Below are 19,757 nucleotides of genomic sequence, written 5' to 3'. Positions count from 1 at the left end.
AGTGTTAATGCACACAAAGTCTGATAGGAAGCCACTGAAGGAAAATTCACACTATGTTCACACCAGAAAGAGAGTGCGATAAAACCTCTGGGCTTGATGATGTTGGGGCCTCTTTTCTTTTCGCCAGTGCCATGTTTAAATTAAACTTTAACTCCGTGCACTCTTGTTTACAACAGTTGCTGTTCCTCTTAGTAACTTTGTTGCTTTATTTCACAACTTTAAGTCAGCGTTTTTGCTTTTTTTTTTTGATAAGCAGAAAAAGGCTAGAGAAAAACAGGGGAAATCTGAATCCCTAACCTTTATCCACTGCTTTACAAGTCATTCAAAAGTCAAATGTTGATTAACAAATAAAGCCATCTGAGTGATATTACCAGCTGATGATGATTAAATGCACCTTCTTAACAAATTCTTGTTTTAATATTTGTATTATTATGTTTCTGCTCTAAAAGATAAACAACAAACAGTGAAGGCAAGACAAATGCAAACAAATTAAATACTCCAAGAAAGGAGATTAAATTAAAAACAAAGAGAGTATAAAATTGCAAAGAGAGATAGGTAAAACCTCTAGAAACAGATTAAATAGACATTAAAAGGCCATCGAAGGCATAGAAGGGATTTAAAAATGATGTATGCTGTCAAATTTCAATGAGATGATTATTTCACCAGGGGCGACTTTAAGATTTTTTGATGTGAACAAGTTAGGGATGCCCCATGGGAAATCCAACAATTCTATCACAAATACACTAAGCAATGAGAATTGGCTTAACATTTTTTCAGACTCTTGTGTATTCCCTTTCCCCTAATACTGATGGTATTATAGCTGAATAAAGGGGGAAACATTGTTTTACATTCTCTACTTATATAAAAGTAACAACACCACAGTATAAAAATCCTTATGGCCACCCGGTGCCCCCTATGTACACACGCCCCTGTTTTTCAAACTCTATTCTAAAACCCAGTAATCTTTTAGGACCAACGTAGAATTGTAAATAATCATCAGTGCCTAGGTAAAGGTTATTAAGCCTGCACTTGAGGCTTGATGCAAAAGTGATTCAATCACCATGGATCACTAGGTAAAAATACCAAGCTTCAGTATGGACCAGTTACAGCTTCTACAAAGACAGTTTGCTCGTACAGTTAATTGTTTTATGACATTAATATACTCTTAAAACAACATGTGATTTATCATTGTTATGTCTTAAAGTTCAGGGCATGACCTCTTTGAAGGACTGGCAGGCTAACACAGCCCAAACACACTCAAATTTACAGGCTAATACACTCTTAATACACTAAAACATGTGTGGATCATCGATGTCAACCATTGACAACAATGACGAGCATGTGTTTAGCAGTCTTTGGGAATAGTGTGGAGGAAAGTTTGAAAAGATGCACAAATATAAATAAGTTTCAATATTATACAAAAAAATCTTATAAAAAGGTCTATGGATGAGGCAGGGTGTAATATTTATATGGTTGTACTATATATTACATATGGATAAGTACACACATGACATATTATAAAAAGTAATACTTTTGCATAGGTGTTGGTAAATAATTATAGGGAACTGTATAAAGACTGTTTTAGATAGACAATTTTTTACAGTGTATATATTATTAAAGTATTATCAGATTGTCTAATCAAAGGAGATATATGTATGTATGATGAGCTAAATATAGATTTGCTTACTCCTACTTTGAATGTTAAATGGTCAATATTTTTTTCATCGGAATATGATAGCTTTTTTTATATCATGTGCATTTGTTGCAATTTTGCTTTTTGTTTTTTTGTTTGTTTGTTTTTTTTTACTTTTTATTAACATTTGTTAATAAAATGGATATTGATTATGGATATTTTTAACTTAACTATTTGTTCACTTTTTAATTTGTATGTATTTTTATACCTTTATATGGTTTTTGTTGTAGTCTCCCTGTTTCTTTGTTAGGGTCTCTCTTGTTATATTTCCCATTTTATTTTGGCAGTCTCATGTCCCTTCAGTCTTGCATTTGATTTTACGTTACCTGTTTCATTATCATTAATTAGTTTCACCTGTTGTTACCCAGCTGTTTCCACTCCCCTTGTTATCCCTCAGTGTGTTCTGTGTGTATTTATACCTGTTGTTTTCTCGTGTGGTTGCTGTTGGTAATGGATTTAGTTTGGTGCCTTAAAGCGAAATAAAAGTTTGCATTTTGTTATACATATATACGGATACAAAACATTTATTTTTACTACATTTAGTAAAAACAATAATTATTCTTTTTTTTAAATCAACAATAATTAAAACTGTAAATGTAATTTAACTCATTTAATTTAACTGTAATTTAATTTTGAATTATTATTGCTCATTGTGGAATATTTGGTCTTTGTGAAGGCTGTGTGTCTAAAACAAACAGCTCACCAGCAAAATTTAGCACATTTTTATTAAAGCAATTTTCTGCATACTTTAACTTCACAGTCAAAGACACGATCCACTATAGTGTCTTTAGCTGTTAGTGTGTGGGAGTAACAGCAGTCAACACCCTCTGAAGGTCAAACAGAAAAGAAAACCTTTCATTAAATATCATCTATTAGCAAGCAACAGTATGTGGGCGTTGATCATTATACAAATTCAATGGCAAAAATCATATATGATGGAAATAGCCAATTAACTCTGTATTCTTTACAATTCACCCTACAGACAACAAATTATATTAGTGTTTCATGTGAATATTTTTAGATTGAATGCTAAGCCAGTTTGATGAAAGAGCAATTTTATAAACCAAGTAAAATATTTTATTCAGCTACAAAGTCTTACAAAATGCTCATAAGACATAAAACTAAAGCTGCTGTAAGGTGGGCATGGGTTTCACTGCCAGCTTACCTAGACACTGGAACTTGTCGGCAGGCGTGGTGAGCAGCAGTTTGCCCTCCATGCCGCGGGGGCCAGCACAGCGGGCGATACCAGGCTCCTTATAGCCGCTCTTCACCCACTCTGACAGCCACAGCAGACGGCAGTCGCAGTACAGCGGGTTGGCTCCAATTGCTCTGAAGAAATAAACAGATGAAGAGTCAGCTCACTGATGGAGTGAGACAGAAAACAGGAGGTTTTGGAGGAAGGATGGGAGAACAGAAGTGAGGAAACTGAAGGCACGAAAAGAGAAAATGATGCGAGAAAGATACTTAAAAGTTGGATGGACCGGTAAGGTTTTAAAGAGAAAAAAGAGTGATGTTTAGAATGATGAGGTTTTAGAGGTAGACGCTTTTTCTAACAGTTGGAATGCTATTCTAATGCTGGATTGAATACTAACAAGTTAACCACTGCATTGCATCACCTCTTCTTTTGATACCTCTGTTTAAGTGCTTGGTAAGCGAGGAGTCCAGTTCCTACATGAAAGTGAAACGTTATCCTCATTCTTGCTGGATGTGGGATTTTAGCTGCTCCACAGTTTGGGGTTTTTGTTGATTTTTGTTGTTTTCTAATGCTCTGAATGTCAAAATGGGTGACAGATCTTGAGTGCAGGCACTGATACTTGCAGGCACTGAAAAAGGTATTTATTTATTTATTTACATATTTTTTAATCGAACACTGTTGCTGGAATGCATACACAATACACTTTGGGATTTTCCTGCTGTATTAAGCATGGCACCTCCCTGACATTAACCTCATGTGCATGTCCACATGTGATAACCAAGGTGATCCAGGACTATAACCTTCGATTATAGCTTGTATTATTCCCAACTGCACATTTAGCATTTAGCATTAATGATACCTTTGCAAAGACAGAAAAGAAAAAACACAATAGATGACACTTCCTGTGGCAGCTGACAGAGTTCGATCTGCCAAAGACATTGATGTTACACTTCTACACCTCCATCCTCACCTCCTCCATCACCATCTGGTACTCTGCCACTGCCAAGGACAAAGGCAGATTGCAATCTGCCATTTCTTCAGGACCTGTGCACCTTCAGGACCCTGAGGCATGCAGATGGACTTGTGGCAAACTCATGGGAGGAGTATATTAACATTTTTCCCCAGACTCTTCTCCCTACTTAAAGTATATTTTCTTAATACTTAATATTGTGAACATTTACATACTCCACAGCTGGAACAATTTGATCTGCCTTAATGTATTTGACAGTGCTTTCACATTCTAGTTGTTTCTGCTCATGTTTACATTTATGCATCTTAGCTCACTGTAACAGTCTCTCCTTATGTTAGGCTGCCCATGTGTGTGTAAACTAATACAGACTGATTCACATTCTGCAGACTTGTGTCTGTTTTTAATGCAGGGCTCCCAAGGGCCTGAAGATCACGACCACTCAAAATTGGTTTCCGCCTTGTCTGTAGTGTGGGGGGATTTCTCTGGATTTTCTGAATCTTTTAATGATATTATGATCTGTAGGGAATGTAATCTCTGAATTCTTTGTAGTTTTAGAGTGAGAATCGCTGCTGAACTATTGACTCACGCACTCTTTACTGGTGAAGACTTTTTCTAATGCAGGTAGCTCTACCTGTCTGGGATGCTCTTATACTCCTGCTTCTTCCTGATCTGTTAGTAAACCAGCACACACACACACACACACATACATACATACATATATATATATATATATATATATATATATATATATATATATATATATATATATATATATATATATATATATATATATATATATATATATATATATATATATATATATATATATATATATATATATATATATATATATATATATATATATATATATATATATATATATATATATATATATATATATATATATATATATATATATATATATATATATATATATATATATATATATATATATATATATATATATATATATATATATATATATATATATATATATATATATATATATATATATATATATATATATATATATATGTATATATATATATATATATATATATATATATATATATATATATATATATATATATATATATATATATATATATATATATATATATATATATATATATATATATATATATATATATATATATATATATATATATATACATGTATACATATATGTATATATATATATGTATAAATACATACATACATATATATATATATATATATATATGTATATACTGCTGACCTCTGTATATTTTACATATATGTATACACACACACACACACACACACACACACACACACGTACACACACACACACACACACACACACATATATATCTATATGTGTGTGTATATATATATATGTATATATACATATATATATACATATTTGGCATAAATATTAGTAATGTGCATACATTGTTATAATTGTACATATATTTATTCTTATAATTCTCAAATTCCTGCTCTTATATTTGGCTTGTTTCTATTGTTTCTTGTATTTGCTTGTGAAGCTAGCACACAAGGATCTCACTCACATATTGCCATACCAGTGTACCTGTAATCTGACATGACAATAAAAGTGATTTGATTTGATTTGATTTAATAAAACCATGAACCCTACTTTTGTTAAGATTTAAATTTTAGAAATAAGGCTAAAGCCATTTCATAGCTCATAGTAAGATCTGGGGTGATTTTACATTTTGGTATCCCAGAAAGAAAATGATAATGACAGCTTACTTGGGATAGAAATCTGAGACCTAGATTTTTTTCTGTTGACTGTGCGTATGCATGTGAAGAAAAGAAAACAGTCATTGTTATTTCATGTGACTGTAAACACTTTCAAGCAATAACTTTAGAAAAAGAGAAAGTAGGGCAATGAAGTGGGGAATGAAAGTATCAGGAGAATATAGCAGAAGAGAAGACATAGAAAGAGGGGATTAAAATGAGTGAAAACAGGGACGAATGAGCTGATATCAAAGAGGAAGGAGGAAGATGGGAAGGAGGGTTGACCTTTAATAAAATGTGCTGCAATATTCTTCAGAGCCACAGGGTGGAGCTCTCAGACCTCAGTGCTCACACAGAGACAGTGGCACACATACTGACACGCTCGTGAAATTCTAAAAATTCATTCATACATGAGTGGTCCACTTGATAAAATAATCAGAGACAAATGTGGGATCAAATACTACTCAATGCAAAAATGTCCCCACAATGACACAGAATACGGTCAGGGCATTTCAAGTCATGTGAGAGGAAAGTCAATTCTTACCAGTCGACTAACCTCCTAAGCTCTGGGCTATTTAACTTTCTTTTTTAAAATTTTCCGTCAGAAAAAAAAAGACTTCAGGTTTAGCAGCAGCTTTGAAATTGTAAAGCCACAGTGAGACTGAAAACCCTTGGGCTCTATGGCTCAGAAACACTTGAAGAACAATGAAGACCCTTTGTGTTACCAGCCCATAGTGAGATTTAAACACCCTTACAGCAGTGAACTGTGGCACTCATGTTGTTGAAAATGTAAGAGAAAATCTGCAATTCAACCAAATTCAATGAAATAGAAATGAAAAATAAATCTGCTTCCATTTTGGTCATTGTCTTTGAAATAGGAAGCCTCTTCACACAAAATGTCACACTCACTAACTTGTGACTTATGCTTGAATACTAGATAAAGCCTGGCCCCATTATGGGGATCTTTAGGGTGACGGGGGTTCTTCATGTCATTTGTTAAGACTGCATTGTTCCAGTACCGAATCAGGTAACTACTAGAACCAATGGACAATAGAGGAGTTCTCGAAGGCCATATTAAAGTTCTTATTACTTAAAACTTAGCATCATGACTAACATTTATGGGGCCTTGGCACAGACTCACAGTTCATCCTTTGTCTGAAGCTAGCGTTTAAAGCTCTCCTCACCCTCCCACTGCAACTACTGTCTCCTGATTGGCCATAACTTGCAAACAGAGGGTTTGAACAGCAGGTGAGTGGGACCTCTGCTCAGTCAGAGCTGTGTGCTTGAGACGATAGCTGTCTGCTCTTAGTGACATCGTAGAATCCATTTGTGCATCTATCATTACACCATATATGGTGATATGGTGGTAATACACCATATCACCACCACCCTATCAATGACAGAAAATGAGAAAAATCAGAATTGGTCCAATTCAAAATTTTCTGTAGACCTTACTGGGGGGTTTTTTTGCAACATGTTAGCTATTATGTTTCAGGTAGCACTATGTTTCAAATGCAGACTCTACCTCAAGAAATTAAGAAATTATCACAGAGCAAAGCTAAAGTCGGTTTCTGCAGTGGAATAAGTGACAAGAGATCACTTTACAGCCCAATTTGTTCTCTTCACAGACTGGGAGTCAGCAAGGTCCTGTTGCAGAGATGATGTCATGCTTCAGAAGTCAAAATAACCCCCCCCACCACCACCTCATTTTACATCCTTTCTGCTCACACTTAATCATCTTTCTCTTCCCTTCCCTTCCTTCTCCTTCTTTATCTTTATCTTGCCCTTCTCAATCCATCTCCATTTTGCCTCTCTTCTCTTCTTCCACCATCTCTGCAGATCATCACATGGACTCACATGTGTCATACTTGCATGAAGATGATTATGCTGTATATGCAGTCTCTCTCTCTCTCTCTCTCTCTCTCTCTCTCACACACACACACACACACACACAAGCCTCAGATCAATACAGCTATGGGAAGCAATGGATCTCTTGAGCTAATTAAATCCAGCACCAAACCACTTCACTTGAAACCACTCATTCTCTCGGAACTGGACTTTATCTGAGTGGAGCCATAAAAGCAGGGAAATGAACATGCATCTCTCTCTCTCTCTCTCTCTCTCTCACACACACACACACACACACACACACACACACACACACACACACACACACACACACACACATGCAGACCTCATTCTGTCAGTAAGGACAGACCCCACTATCCTACTATTGCAGACAGTTGGTGCTGTCATTGTGTATCTACTGTAAGCCTGTGTGTGATGTGTGCACTGCATCTGCAAAGGCTTACAAGTGAGACAAGGAGACCACGTCACTGAAGATACCCTCCTGCAGCTCAGAGATGTCGTTGCCATGGAGAGAGCTGGAAGACAGATACACTTACGGGTCAGGAAAGGTTATAAATAGTTAAACTGAAAACTCAATGACCGCAGTGACTCTGACAGCAACTCTCATTCACCTCAACAACAGAGGGACATTTAAAGTCCTAAAACAGATGATGGCTTATTATAAAGCAAAGAAGTGACAGTGATGTGGTTTGGCATGTCGCAAGTATGATACTGTGTGCGTGTGTGTGTGTGTGTGTGTATGTGTGCGTGTGGGTGTGCTCACAGCAGTCTAAGCGAGCGCAAGCCACCCAGTGCCAGAGGAGGGATACAGCGCAGTTCGTTGTAACTGAGGATCCTGGAAAAGAAGAAAAGATCAAATTAAATGCAGCAGAACCAAAAATGATGTGTGTTTTACTCCACAATGCAACCCACACAGTGACAGTTGGTAAACTCTGACTGCTCTTGCAGTGGAAGAGGCTCTACCCCCTGTGACCTTGAACTGGATAAGCAGTTAAGAAATTGCATGAATGGATGGATGGATATATATTGCTGCAGTATTGGAACTTGAACGAGAGTGGAGTTGAAGATTCACAGACAGATCAGACAGACCTACATTCCTATCCTCACCTATGGCCATGATCTGTGTGTGGTGGACTAAGGAAGAATAAAATTGCAGACACAAGTAGGAGAAATTAGCTTCCTCCAGAGGGTGTCTAAAGCCACTGCTCCTGCACATCAACATGTTTAAGTAGTTTAAGTAGTTCTGGCATCTGACTAGGATGCTGGAACTCCTCAGTACCCTGTAGGTAAGGCCCTGGGGCAGGCCAAGGACGTGGTGAATAGATCTTGTCTGCTAGTTTGTGAACGTATTGGTTTCATTCTGAAAGAGAGCTGGAGGCAGTGGCTGGAGAGAAGGAGGTCTGGGCATCTCTGCTTAGAGTGCTGCCCTGTGACCCAAATAAGTAGTAGAAAATGGATGGATGAATGGATGGACAGTGACAGTTTGGCTGGAGATTTGGAGTCTGAACCCTCTAGCCTCAACCAGAAATGAAGAGTGGAAAACAGAGGTCTGGAAAGATTGCTTGTTTTGAACTCCTTTTAACTTTTCAAACTTGAAGTTTTCACATCCACCCAATGTTGACTCCTTTGAGTCTACTTGAGGCGCTTTATCAGATGTAACACATTTCTACCTACCTTTATTGTGCTTGGGACCTTTAAACAGACTTTAATGCCTAAAATCAGTTTGCTTTAAAAAACAAACAAACCCCAAAACAAAAATTATTTCCTTGAAATACTGGCCACATCCTTGAAACATGGTGTGGAAATTCAGTAACTAAATCTTCTTTTTGATGACCTCCTAGACTCTTTCTCTGGCCACAATTTTCTCTTAGGCTAAGATTTCCACTCTGTACACAAGCAGAGTAAAAATGTGCTGACAACTGGCATGCTTCCCCTCTGGTTTTAACAACCCAATGACCTTTCCTTAGGGGTGAAATAAATATTTTTAGTCCCATTAGTTGGTCGACTTTAGGCTTTTCATGATTTGGGAAGAAATGAACATTTGAAAACAAGCACTTTCATTTTAACACGAGAAGCACTACAAACAATATCATTACATTTCTTTTGTGACACTGGAGGTACAATGAGGGTTCTCAATCTAACATTTCAAACAGAAACCATGTGTTGCAAACCAGAAGAATGTTTTGTTAAGTTTAAAATATGTCTCCTTTTTTGCTTTGTGTGAAGCAAAGGCTCCAGTGTTGTGGCAGTCTGGGGCATTCTAGGTTTTAAAAATCTGTCTCTCCAAATGCACCGCATTTAAAGGGGTTACATCTTAAAAAATTAAAATAAAAGCAACATGGTAATTTCATAAACCCACTTTCCTTTCATAATTGAGCACAGAAATCCTATTAAAGGTTTAAAACGAGAAAATGTACCATTTTAAGAAAAATATCGGCTCATTTAGAATTTGATATCCACAAAAACATTTCAAAAAAGATGTTTGCAACATATGATTGGAAACACAAGTGGTACTAAAAAGAGAAACAGATGGATTTTCCAACTAACGGGATTAATTGGCAACATGACTGGATATCTCTACCAGAGTATTTCAAATTATCGGAAATTTCTGTTTCTGACAATTTCACAATAATGTTCTTCGATATAAATTTGCAAAGACTTTGAATATCACATCACCTCCAGTACATAATAATTTCAAAAGATCTGGAAAATCTGGAGAAATCTTTGTGTGCAAGGGACAAGGTAAAAAATGAATTAATTGGATGTTTGGGACACTACACTAGAAACAGGCTTAATTCTGTCATCACTGCATGGGCTTGGTCAGTGAACACAGTTTTCTTTGCATGAAGGATAAGGGTCTATAATGCCAAGGAGAAGATGCGATGTGGTAGAGATGTGGTATAATCCACAATCACCACTTTGTTCTCTGGTCCAAAGATCATTTAAAATGAACTAAGGTAAAAACTGTTCCATGGTCAGATAAATAAAAATTTTGAATTCGTTTAAAATAAATTTGGGTGCTGTGACTAAACAGAAGGACTATGTCTTGTCGTCAGCAAACAGTTACAGGTCTGTATCTCTGACAGTGTAGGGATGCATTAGTACCTATGGAACTGGCTGCTTGGACATTTAAAATAAGCTAATATTTTAATAATTTTTTCAGTATTTTATTTTGTAACAACAGTGATTTAGTGCACTGACATGTTTCTGATGCCCATTGTGTATGTGCTGATTTGTCTTGTAACACTTGACCAAGAACAGTTGTGTGTATGAACTCACAGTGTGGTGAGCTGGCTCATGTTGGAGAAGGAATCATCAGACAGGGAGTTGATTTTATTGTTGCTCAGATCACTGGAAAGGCAAAGGTCAGTTTCAGTCAGTATACACACAAAGTGCTGCAGAGGTCCCATTGCACAACACATACAGATACAAACACACTAACACACGTACTGTAACATAGTAACACACAATCCCCAAAACTAAAATGCTGCTCATTATTAAAGTGAACTGGTCACATCATCCACAGCTGTGTGCATGCTTTACTGAATTCACTACACAGTCTACAGCTCCCCCTGCTGTTTGACTATACAAATAGAAGCTGCTGAGCACTGAGTGTGTCTGCAGCTTTTTTTTGTAACAACTATACAAACATACAAAATGTGCAACCTTATTCTCAAATTTACTTTGAAGATATTGATATTAGTGTCACATGTTCTTCATAAAACTTTTAAAAAATTAGTAAAAACAATTTAATTCATATTTGGTTCTGCTCTGCAACCAGTGTTACTTTTGCTTCTTCTTTTTGGCTTCTGATTTCAGCTGCATTTCTAGCAGTGTGTGACTGTCAGGATTATTTAGTTACTTGGTCTAAAATGTGCCTCAGTCTGTGTGTTGAGAATCTTTGACCGTCCTTTGTTTTTAAAAATGAGGTACGAGTCTTCGACTGTTCACTGGTCAAATGCTTCGCCTAGAATGTAATCTTTCAGAGCAAAGAAGAAAATAGTAAGAGTATGTGCGTCAGCATGACTGTATATTACTGCATTAACCTCTTCACTGTAGTAGATGTTTTCATTGGTGGAAGAGAAGAAAAGTGCTTTCACTACCAACATGAGAGGCTGTAAAGCATGTGTGACAGCAGATGTAGCTGTAGGTAAACTGAGTGTGAGGAGGCACGTGAGGGTGAATGAAGGATTCAGTCAAGTGTTTCTTACACAAGCTGCAGGTATTTAAAAGCAGTTAACTCTTTGGGAACGCTGGTGAACTGGTTACCATCCAGATAACTGAGGGGACAAAACACAAAGATCGGTTGTGCATTTCTACAGAACAATAATAATGCACAGAGCTTATTTAACCAATTCTAAGATAAGGTTCTAAGTCAAGGATGTGAAAAGCTCGCTTAACTATGCATTAATGACCCTTTGTGAAAAACAGACATTTCTATTCTAGACTGAGAAAACAGGATGTTTTCTAATGGTTCATTTGTTGATTACTTAATTAATTTGGTGTAGTATGTATTGGCATGTGTGAGGTTTTTATCAGTAGGAACAGTTGTAAAACACAGTTTTTGAAAATTCCAAAGTTTACGTCCTCCTTCACAGTTTACAATGTCATCCAGTGGACTGGACTGGAGTCTTTGCCGGGCCACTTGTGGCCTCTGAGCCTTGTGTTTGACAACCTTCTTTTGGTTGGTAGATGTAAACAGTAAAAGGAATAAGGTAAAATAAAGTCAAGGCTAAATAATACTTTTGTTTAGGAGCCCTCACATACTTCAACAAAAAAAAAGCCTATTTGGTAAATAAAATCCATGCAAATACATGAGTAATTCTGACATAACTACAAAGTCACAAGGTTCCTGATTTTGTTCTGGCTCAATCAATTTAGTTAATTTCAGGGAGACACGTAATAACAAGAAAACCACAATTGCTATAAAAAGCCTGGTTACTACAGAAAAACAGTAATACCACAGATAATTCACATAAATGTATTGTATATGCCTGTTTTACACTATAAATCTGTGACTCTATTAAGTAGAATCAATTACGTATCCAATTTAGCTGCACTGAAAAAATGAAGCTCATTTCCTTTATTGAAACTTCTCTGGAACGAGTCAGTTTAGGGCCAACACAGAAGCTGGCAGGACTGCATTATTTATTATTGCTGTTTTTAATTATTTTATATTTTGTTTAATATAGAATTGTGATGCCTGCCAATTTTAGTGAGTTGTGCAGTTTAAATGCTCAAAGCAAATTAAGAAATAACATTTTTTGCTTCGCAGTCACACTCACAGTTCAGTGACGTTGCGGGGCAGTCCTCTCGGCAGAGCCTGCAGATGTTTGTTGCTGCAGCGCACAACTGTGTCCATACAGGTGCACTGGCTGGGACACTGAGGCCCCGGGCCACAGCTGCTGTCCTCGAGCACAGCGCCTGAACAGACGGGGGACCTTTCAACGGCAGTGCTTCTCAGAAAAAATTGCAAGGTGTGATAACTTTGCTGTCATGCATTTTTAGGTGATGCGTGTCACACTTATTAGATTTCTGCTTATAGTTAAAATGCCAATCATACCATCCTCACAACGGAAATCAGGCACAGCTACATCTTGCAGTGGGATTTCTCGAAGAAATGCGGGCCCCTGACAGCGAGGATTCCCTGTCACGATTCGCCGACTTCTAAGCCACGCCCCAAACCAGGACAGACGGCAGTCACATTTAAAAGGATTGGCCAGGAGGTTTCTGATGGACAAGCAGAGATGGTAGGTAGGTAAGATCAATGGAAACAAACGGAAACACGTATTTGTGGGTGTGTCACTAACAGTGTGGACAGGTTGGGCAGTGTGTCGAAGGCTCCAGGGAGGATGGTGCTCAGCTGGTTGTCATACAGGGAGAGCAGCCTGACGTTGGTCAGCCCGGTGAAGCTCCCGTTATGGATACAGCTGATCTTATTATTCCTGAGCATCCTACACAGCGAGAGAGATTTTAGGACAGAAATGTTTTATACATAGTTCCCTCAAATATGATTTTTCATATTTATAAGATAAATAAAATCAGCTTTGGCTTTCACCCTTTAGTTTTATCTTCAGCAAGTTAAACGCAGCTCTTTTGGGTTAAGATCAACTCAGCCGCTTCTTCTTGCTTTTATGTTTCTGTTCGTAACATTTTTTCCCTTCAGTGTGCACCAAGCTGTTGATTTGGCCACTCATAAACTTCTTCTGTCACTCTGATGTTTCTGGCTTACTTTTAAAGCCTGAAGATGGCCCATTTCACTGCGACTGAAATCACTGTTGAGCTCAGATTGTGAGTTCACAGCAACAGGGATTGCCAGACTTTGAATTTCATGCTTAATTCATGGAGAAATAACAAAAGGTAAAGACTACACCTGTCTATGAAACAGTCTTTTGTTTAATTGTCCAACTATGTTTGAGCCCCTGAAAATAGGACTGTACAGTAGAGTTGTTGTTATTCCCATAATGCAACTTTCTGAACTGTTGAACCCCTAAAAATAAAGCTGAGAGCTTAGTACACAGAGTGACCTAAATCTATGTATGTATCAAACTCACAGCATGCGCATGCCCTCCATGCCTTTGAACATGCTCCCTCTGACAGATTCCAGGTGGTTGGCTGTCAGGTGAAGCTCCACCACCGAGGAAGCACCCTCAAATGCGCCGTCCTCAATCTCTGAAATCTTGTTGTTGCTCAGGTTGCTGAAGTGAGAAGGATAACACACAACATAACAGCTGCTTCCTGACAGCTCTTTCAGATTCACAGCATTGCCAGCAACCCAACTGAGCATGATCATTCAGCCTTAAAAGTTACACACAACTTTTAATACCTTTACTACTTTAAAAACATGTCCAGTGTGTTTATTCTACACGAAACTGTGCATTTTCTATAATAATATCCAGTCATGCAAAGTCACTACATACAGTTTTCTCTGAACCCCTTTTCCCACTAAGGTCTTGGAAAATGCCAGAAGATAAGATCTCTTGAAAGTTTCTTTTGAAGATGGAGCAGCCATTCGTCACAGTATTTGTCATTTTTCATGGTGACCTACATTTTCTTAAGCTGTGACAGGCCCTTGAAGGCTCCTGTGGCCTCCAGCACAGAGAGGTCATTGTTGTTGAGACGCCTGCGACAATCATAGAGAGAGATCACAGAGAAGAGGATGGAGGAAAACAACATCACAAGGGGAAGAGTGACTTTGGTATCTGTGCATGTTTCATGCTGAGTGCTCATCTGTGCAGCAGGAATCCACATACACATGTCAACACGGATATCCAAGACATAGTTTGGCACAGTGTGTTTTTATGTTCAATACAGGGTATGAGCATGTATTTGAATTTGTGTGGGTGTGACTATATGAGGGCAAATAGAGAACAATGAATCCTAAATGATCCCAAGCTAAAATGCCTGCACTTTAAATATAAGTTTATTCCAAATAAATTATGTGACAGCTGACTAATACACCAGAAAGACAAATTTCATCATCATCATCAACGTAATGCTCAAAGGGATGGTTGACCCCAAAATCAAAAACCGCATGTTTTTTTTCCTTGGGAACAAAGTGCTATTTGTCCATCTGGAGTGTTTGAGTTTCCCAGTTATAAAGATCGGCTGTAGTGATATCCACTGTCTTTTAAATAGAGTGCGACTAGATGACCTTATGGTACAAAAGAAGACATTTGAAAAAAACATCAGCAGCAATATTCATTCATTCGAAAATCATGACCTGGCTGATTAAAAAACATTTTTAAAAAACCATTAAACCATGTTGTATAAAAGCAGGTTCACATAGCAAGTATTTTATTTAAAAAAATAACCACGCCCACCAACTATTACTGTATAGGCTTGTTACTGTGGAGATGGAAGCATTCGCCTATCAGTGGCAATAGGCTTGTGCACATAACAGGCACCCTGCCCAACCCGTCCACACCGTTAATGACAGGGTGTGAACTATAAGGTTAATTAGCTGTGTGCTTCTTTTGGTTGGTGGATGTAAAGAGTAAAAGGGAATAAGGTCGAAAATAAGGTCAAAGGTAAAAAAATACTTTTGTTTTAAAAAGCCCTCATACACTGGAACATTTGCAGAAAAGTCTGTTTGGCATATACAATCCAGGACTGCATGGAATATTATTAACGTGGGTTGTGTGTTTGTGCACATGGGTCTCACAGCTCTTCAGTGGAGGATGGCAGGTGCTCCGGGAACTTAGTGAGGCGGAGGTTGGAGCAGTCGACCACATTGGCTTCACAGCGACATTTAGCAGGACACACTGGCTTACTGTTACACTCGTAGTTTAGACGTCTGTCTTCAGTGCCTGGACCCAAATGTGGAGAGGATAGACAGACAAGTTCATACTGATACATACAGGCAATCATACAGGCAATCTAACTACACACATACACAGAATATGTATGAATATACAAACACAAAATCACCTGGGATGTGGTACTGCTCCTTGGCTGTCATGAAAAGTAAGCAAACAAAACTGTGTCAGTTGAAATGTGTGAACGCTTCAACAGAGCAATAGCCACACACACACATCACTCACACATACACACGTCACATAATTTACTTGGCTGTAGGTGGCAGCAGGACACTTACAGCAGAAAGGAGGAGTGAAACAATGAAAATCTGTGCTTAGCTTTCCAGGCCTGGCAGCTCACTAAAGCGGCGTGGAGCAGTTTGTGTGGTGTTCAGAGTGCCTGCCATGTTTTCACTGGCCGTAGGCTAGCTCCACATGCTGGCTTCAGACATGCTAGCATGTGTAGAAGAAGGGAATAGTCAGGGAGCTTTGAGCTATAGGCAGTTTCTTTCTTTATCTCCATAAATCAGTTTGGTTTTAAGGGTTTTTTTAAATGATTTTTTACTATATTATATTATTAAATGTATTATTTTATTATATTTATTATATATTTATATTATTATTTTTATTATTTATTGTTATTATATTACAGTACAGTATATATCAAAAGGTTTTTGAATGATAATTACTTTACGGTATATTGCCCGATCTACAGTTTGTTCAGTCTTAAACTATCAGATGCAGCAAATATATCCAGACTTTTAACTCCTCGTCTCAGTTCACACTCGTGTCGTCATCCATCTTTGTCATCCAGTCACACACCCACACACGCACACAGAGGGCCCTGACTGACCAGAGCATCTGAACTTGCTGCTCTTGATCTGTGCGATGCGTTTGTTGGCAAGGCGGCGAGGACTGGCACAGCGTGCACCGCTGGTCTCTATGGGGTTTGAACGCAGGAAGTCGGCCAGCCACTTCACATTACAGTCACACACAAAGGGATTCTGGGCCAAGTGTCTGGTGAGAAATTACAAAAGGGAACAACATCAGTCAGATCAGACTGAATAGAGTGTAACAGAACTTAAAATAGCACGCATGTATTTTCTCACAGTGTCTGGATGCTGCGCAGTGAGCTGAAGGTGCCTTTGGCCAAACTCTGGATCTTGTTGTCGTACAGCGACAGAAGAGCCAGGTTCTCCAGATCTTTAAACACGTTGGCTCTGATGCAGTGGATTTTATTTGCATTCAGCAACCTTAAGCAATACAGTAGACAATGATCAATAAGAAACAACACACTTAATTATTATAAAAAATACTCAGAATAAATCATCTAACATCCAGTACTATGCAAGTCTTGAGCCACCCATAATTTCTTTTTCTATTTTTTGCCTGATAGCGAGCCTTTTTCTTTTTACTATTAAGGACACGACTTTCACAAACTCTTCATTTGCTGGAGAGCCGCACATTATGTCAATAACTGCCAAGTTAACAGCTGATAGCTATCTAGGAATCACCTTGTTAGGCCTGTAAAAGATGCCTGTAACAGGCTGCCTGTGGTTGGCTAAGGCTCAGGAGGTAGAGCAGGTCAACTAAAAATTGAAAAGTTGCTGCTCCAGTTTGTATGCCAAAGTATCCTTGGGCAAGATAGTCAACCCCAGTTGATCCTGATTAGCTCAATGGATTGTTAATGTTAGACAGCACTTAAAGCTAGAAAAAAAGTGATTGTTGAATGTGTGTGCTTCAAGTGCCTGAGTACAAAAGCCCCATAAACGAATCCATCAATTTACGCTTTAGTTACAAAGTGTCTAAAGATACAATTTTAAAATTGGTTACTTTCTAAGTGTCTGTTATGTTTAGATGCAACACTGGTTCATCCCCGGAATTAGGTACCTGTTTATGCTTGAATGACTCACAGGTGAGTTTGGGGCTTAGTGGCTTAACAAGACTTTTCTATAGTAGTGTACATAATCATGATGAGCTGATTTATCACCAGCATCCAAATACTTGCAAACATCTCTTATTTTAAAAACAAAACTGCTGCAACTCTATTTTGTGTTCTATGTCCAAAATTGGAGCCCTGATTTTTTCAAGGAGGGGGGTATTTTAAATTACACCAGGAGCCTGATGTGTAAAGGATGTGTGCATAAAACATCTAATAGTACAACCACAGGTAAAACTCCTTAAAACTTCTTTATTGTTCTTGTGAGTGTCAATATCCATTTGTGGCTAAAAATGCACATTTGTACAATTACACAATGACTGAGATTTTTAAAATAGGATTTTGTGCAGATGTGTGGACACACAGTATGATTTTTCACAAACATACATTGAATTCTATGCATATGTCTCCAGGATGAGGATTAGTCTGTCCCTAACTTTCAGCTTCCTCTCCATTTCCTTTTTGTCACTGGTTCCAGCAGTTTAGTGTTTAACACTTCCACAAGGAATCTTCACATACTTACTAAATAAAAATAATGAAATAATCCTCAGGAAAGAAGACGACTGTCAGATTATTCAGTCATCATACTGAGCTCCACCTCTCAACTATTATCAAATGATTCACTTATTTACCTTATTCGTGGTACCTTACCTACTTCATCATAGGTACAGCAGTGTTTTACCAAAGGGGGCATTCAAGTCAGTTATGAGAAGCAGATTTACATAATTAACTTGGCAAAAACTACATATAAATCAAGCATTAGTTTCCATGCAGCTCCTTCTAAAATATTTGCCACCTGAAGTGGATTTGTTTAAAACACAGTCAGTTCAGACAAATATATGCATGTTGTGGTTTGGACTTACAGCAGCTCCAGAGAGGCCAGACCATCGAACACTCCACTGGGCAGCTCAGTGATCTTATTACCATACAGAACTCTGCACACAAACAAAAAAAGTCTTTAAATGTGTTCTGCAATCAAAAGTGCTTCATCAGTCTGTTAACAGTTACTAAGATGCATCTGTTCAAAATTTGCATTGCCAAAACAAAAGTAAGTCTTATTCAGTCCACACAAGCACACGTTCACAGTCCATAAACAGAAGAGAAGACATTTATGTCACACTGCTGTCACATATAGTATATGCACGCAAACTTATTCACATATTCACACACTCAGCAATGATGCTTGCTGACCGCCTACTGTGATTGTTTACATGTCCTGATGTTTCATGAGAATTCTCTGTACAGTGAGCAGGCGCCACTTTTCAATTATTCATACCAACAGATGCTTAAACACATGGACGCAGTGGACACATATGGAGATATAGCCAATAAAGTGGACAGACACATGTAAACACGTGTTGGTAAAGGCACTCTCAACACACCCAACAGTTTACACAATCAGATGCCGAGTGCTTACTCACAGTGAACTGAGAGCTCGGAGGCCGTGGAAAGCATCAGGAGCGATCTCAGATATCTGGTTGTTGCTCAGGTCACTGAGAATGAAAGAGAATGATTTAAATTGGAGCTGCCCAACACTCTTAAATACTTACAGATTAGATTTATTTTGGGGAGAAAATGAAAAAAGTCATGTATGCAGATTTTGTTTTGTTGTAAACGCATTTAGCCAAAAGCATCATATGTAAATAGCAAATAATTTGTGTTATTTTTTAAAGGATTAGAGACAAAAAAGTGATGGAGCACTTTAACAGTTCTCTTTTCTGATCTCTAAATGAAAGCAGGTTATATAAGAATCACCTATAAAAATAAGAAACCTCACTTTATGAATTGACTGGCTAAGAGAACTTCCCTTTTTTCATGTCAGAACAGAGGAGCTATTTTTCTGGCCAAGCTGAAGTTTTTATATCTTTGATTCGGTCTGGCATGCCAAACCATAATATGTTAGATTATAAAATCCTTGTTCCATTGCCACACGTCAGTCGTTCAACTGTCATGATAAATTTTCAGACAAACCACTTAAACCAGCCTGGTAATGTAATCAACCCCCCTCCTGGTGCTCGGGATGGTCCCGCAGTGATGATGGAAGAGGGCAA

The 19,757-nt window shown here is 37.8% G+C and overlaps 1 protein-coding gene across 1 annotated transcript in view; it reads right to left on the bottom strand.

Moving 5' to 3' along the window:
• slit1b (slit homolog 1b (Drosophila)) overlaps nt 1–19,757 on the bottom strand; it is a 69,397-nt gene that overhangs the window by 11,177 nt on the left and 38,463 nt on the right. Inside the window, exons 11-26 of the mRNA XM_031733936.2 lie at nt 19,128–19,199; nt 18,570–18,641; nt 16,877–17,020; nt 16,621–16,784; nt 15,901–15,924; nt 15,635–15,779; nt 14,519–14,593; nt 14,025–14,168; nt 13,281–13,424; nt 13,034–13,200; nt 12,756–12,894; nt 11,682–11,750; nt 10,750–10,821; nt 8,234–8,305; nt 7,914–7,985; nt 2,859–3,022 (exon numbers count right to left, since the gene is read on the bottom strand). Coding sequence (XP_031589796.2) covers nt 2,859–3,022; nt 7,914–7,985; nt 8,234–8,305; nt 10,750–10,821; nt 11,682–11,750; nt 12,756–12,894; nt 13,034–13,200; nt 13,281–13,424; nt 14,025–14,168; nt 14,519–14,593; nt 15,635–15,779; nt 15,901–15,924; nt 16,621–16,784; nt 16,877–17,020; nt 18,570–18,641; nt 19,128–19,199 — 1,739 coding nt within the window. The remainder of the gene's footprint in view (nt 1–2,858; nt 3,023–7,913; nt 7,986–8,233; nt 8,306–10,749; nt 10,822–11,681; nt 11,751–12,755; nt 12,895–13,033; nt 13,201–13,280; nt 13,425–14,024; nt 14,169–14,518; nt 14,594–15,634; nt 15,780–15,900; nt 15,925–16,620; nt 16,785–16,876; nt 17,021–18,569; nt 18,642–19,127; nt 19,200–19,757) is intronic.

The sequence above is a fragment of the Oreochromis aureus genome, linkage group 6, assembly GCF_013358895.1.
Source record: "Oreochromis aureus strain Israel breed Guangdong linkage group 6, ZZ_aureus, whole genome shotgun sequence".
NCBI classification, from domain to species: domain Eukaryota; kingdom Metazoa; phylum Chordata; class Actinopteri; order Cichliformes; family Cichlidae; genus Oreochromis; species Oreochromis aureus.
Note: the sequence above shows the minus strand (reverse complement) of the source record. Positions and strands in the feature narration are given on the sequence as shown.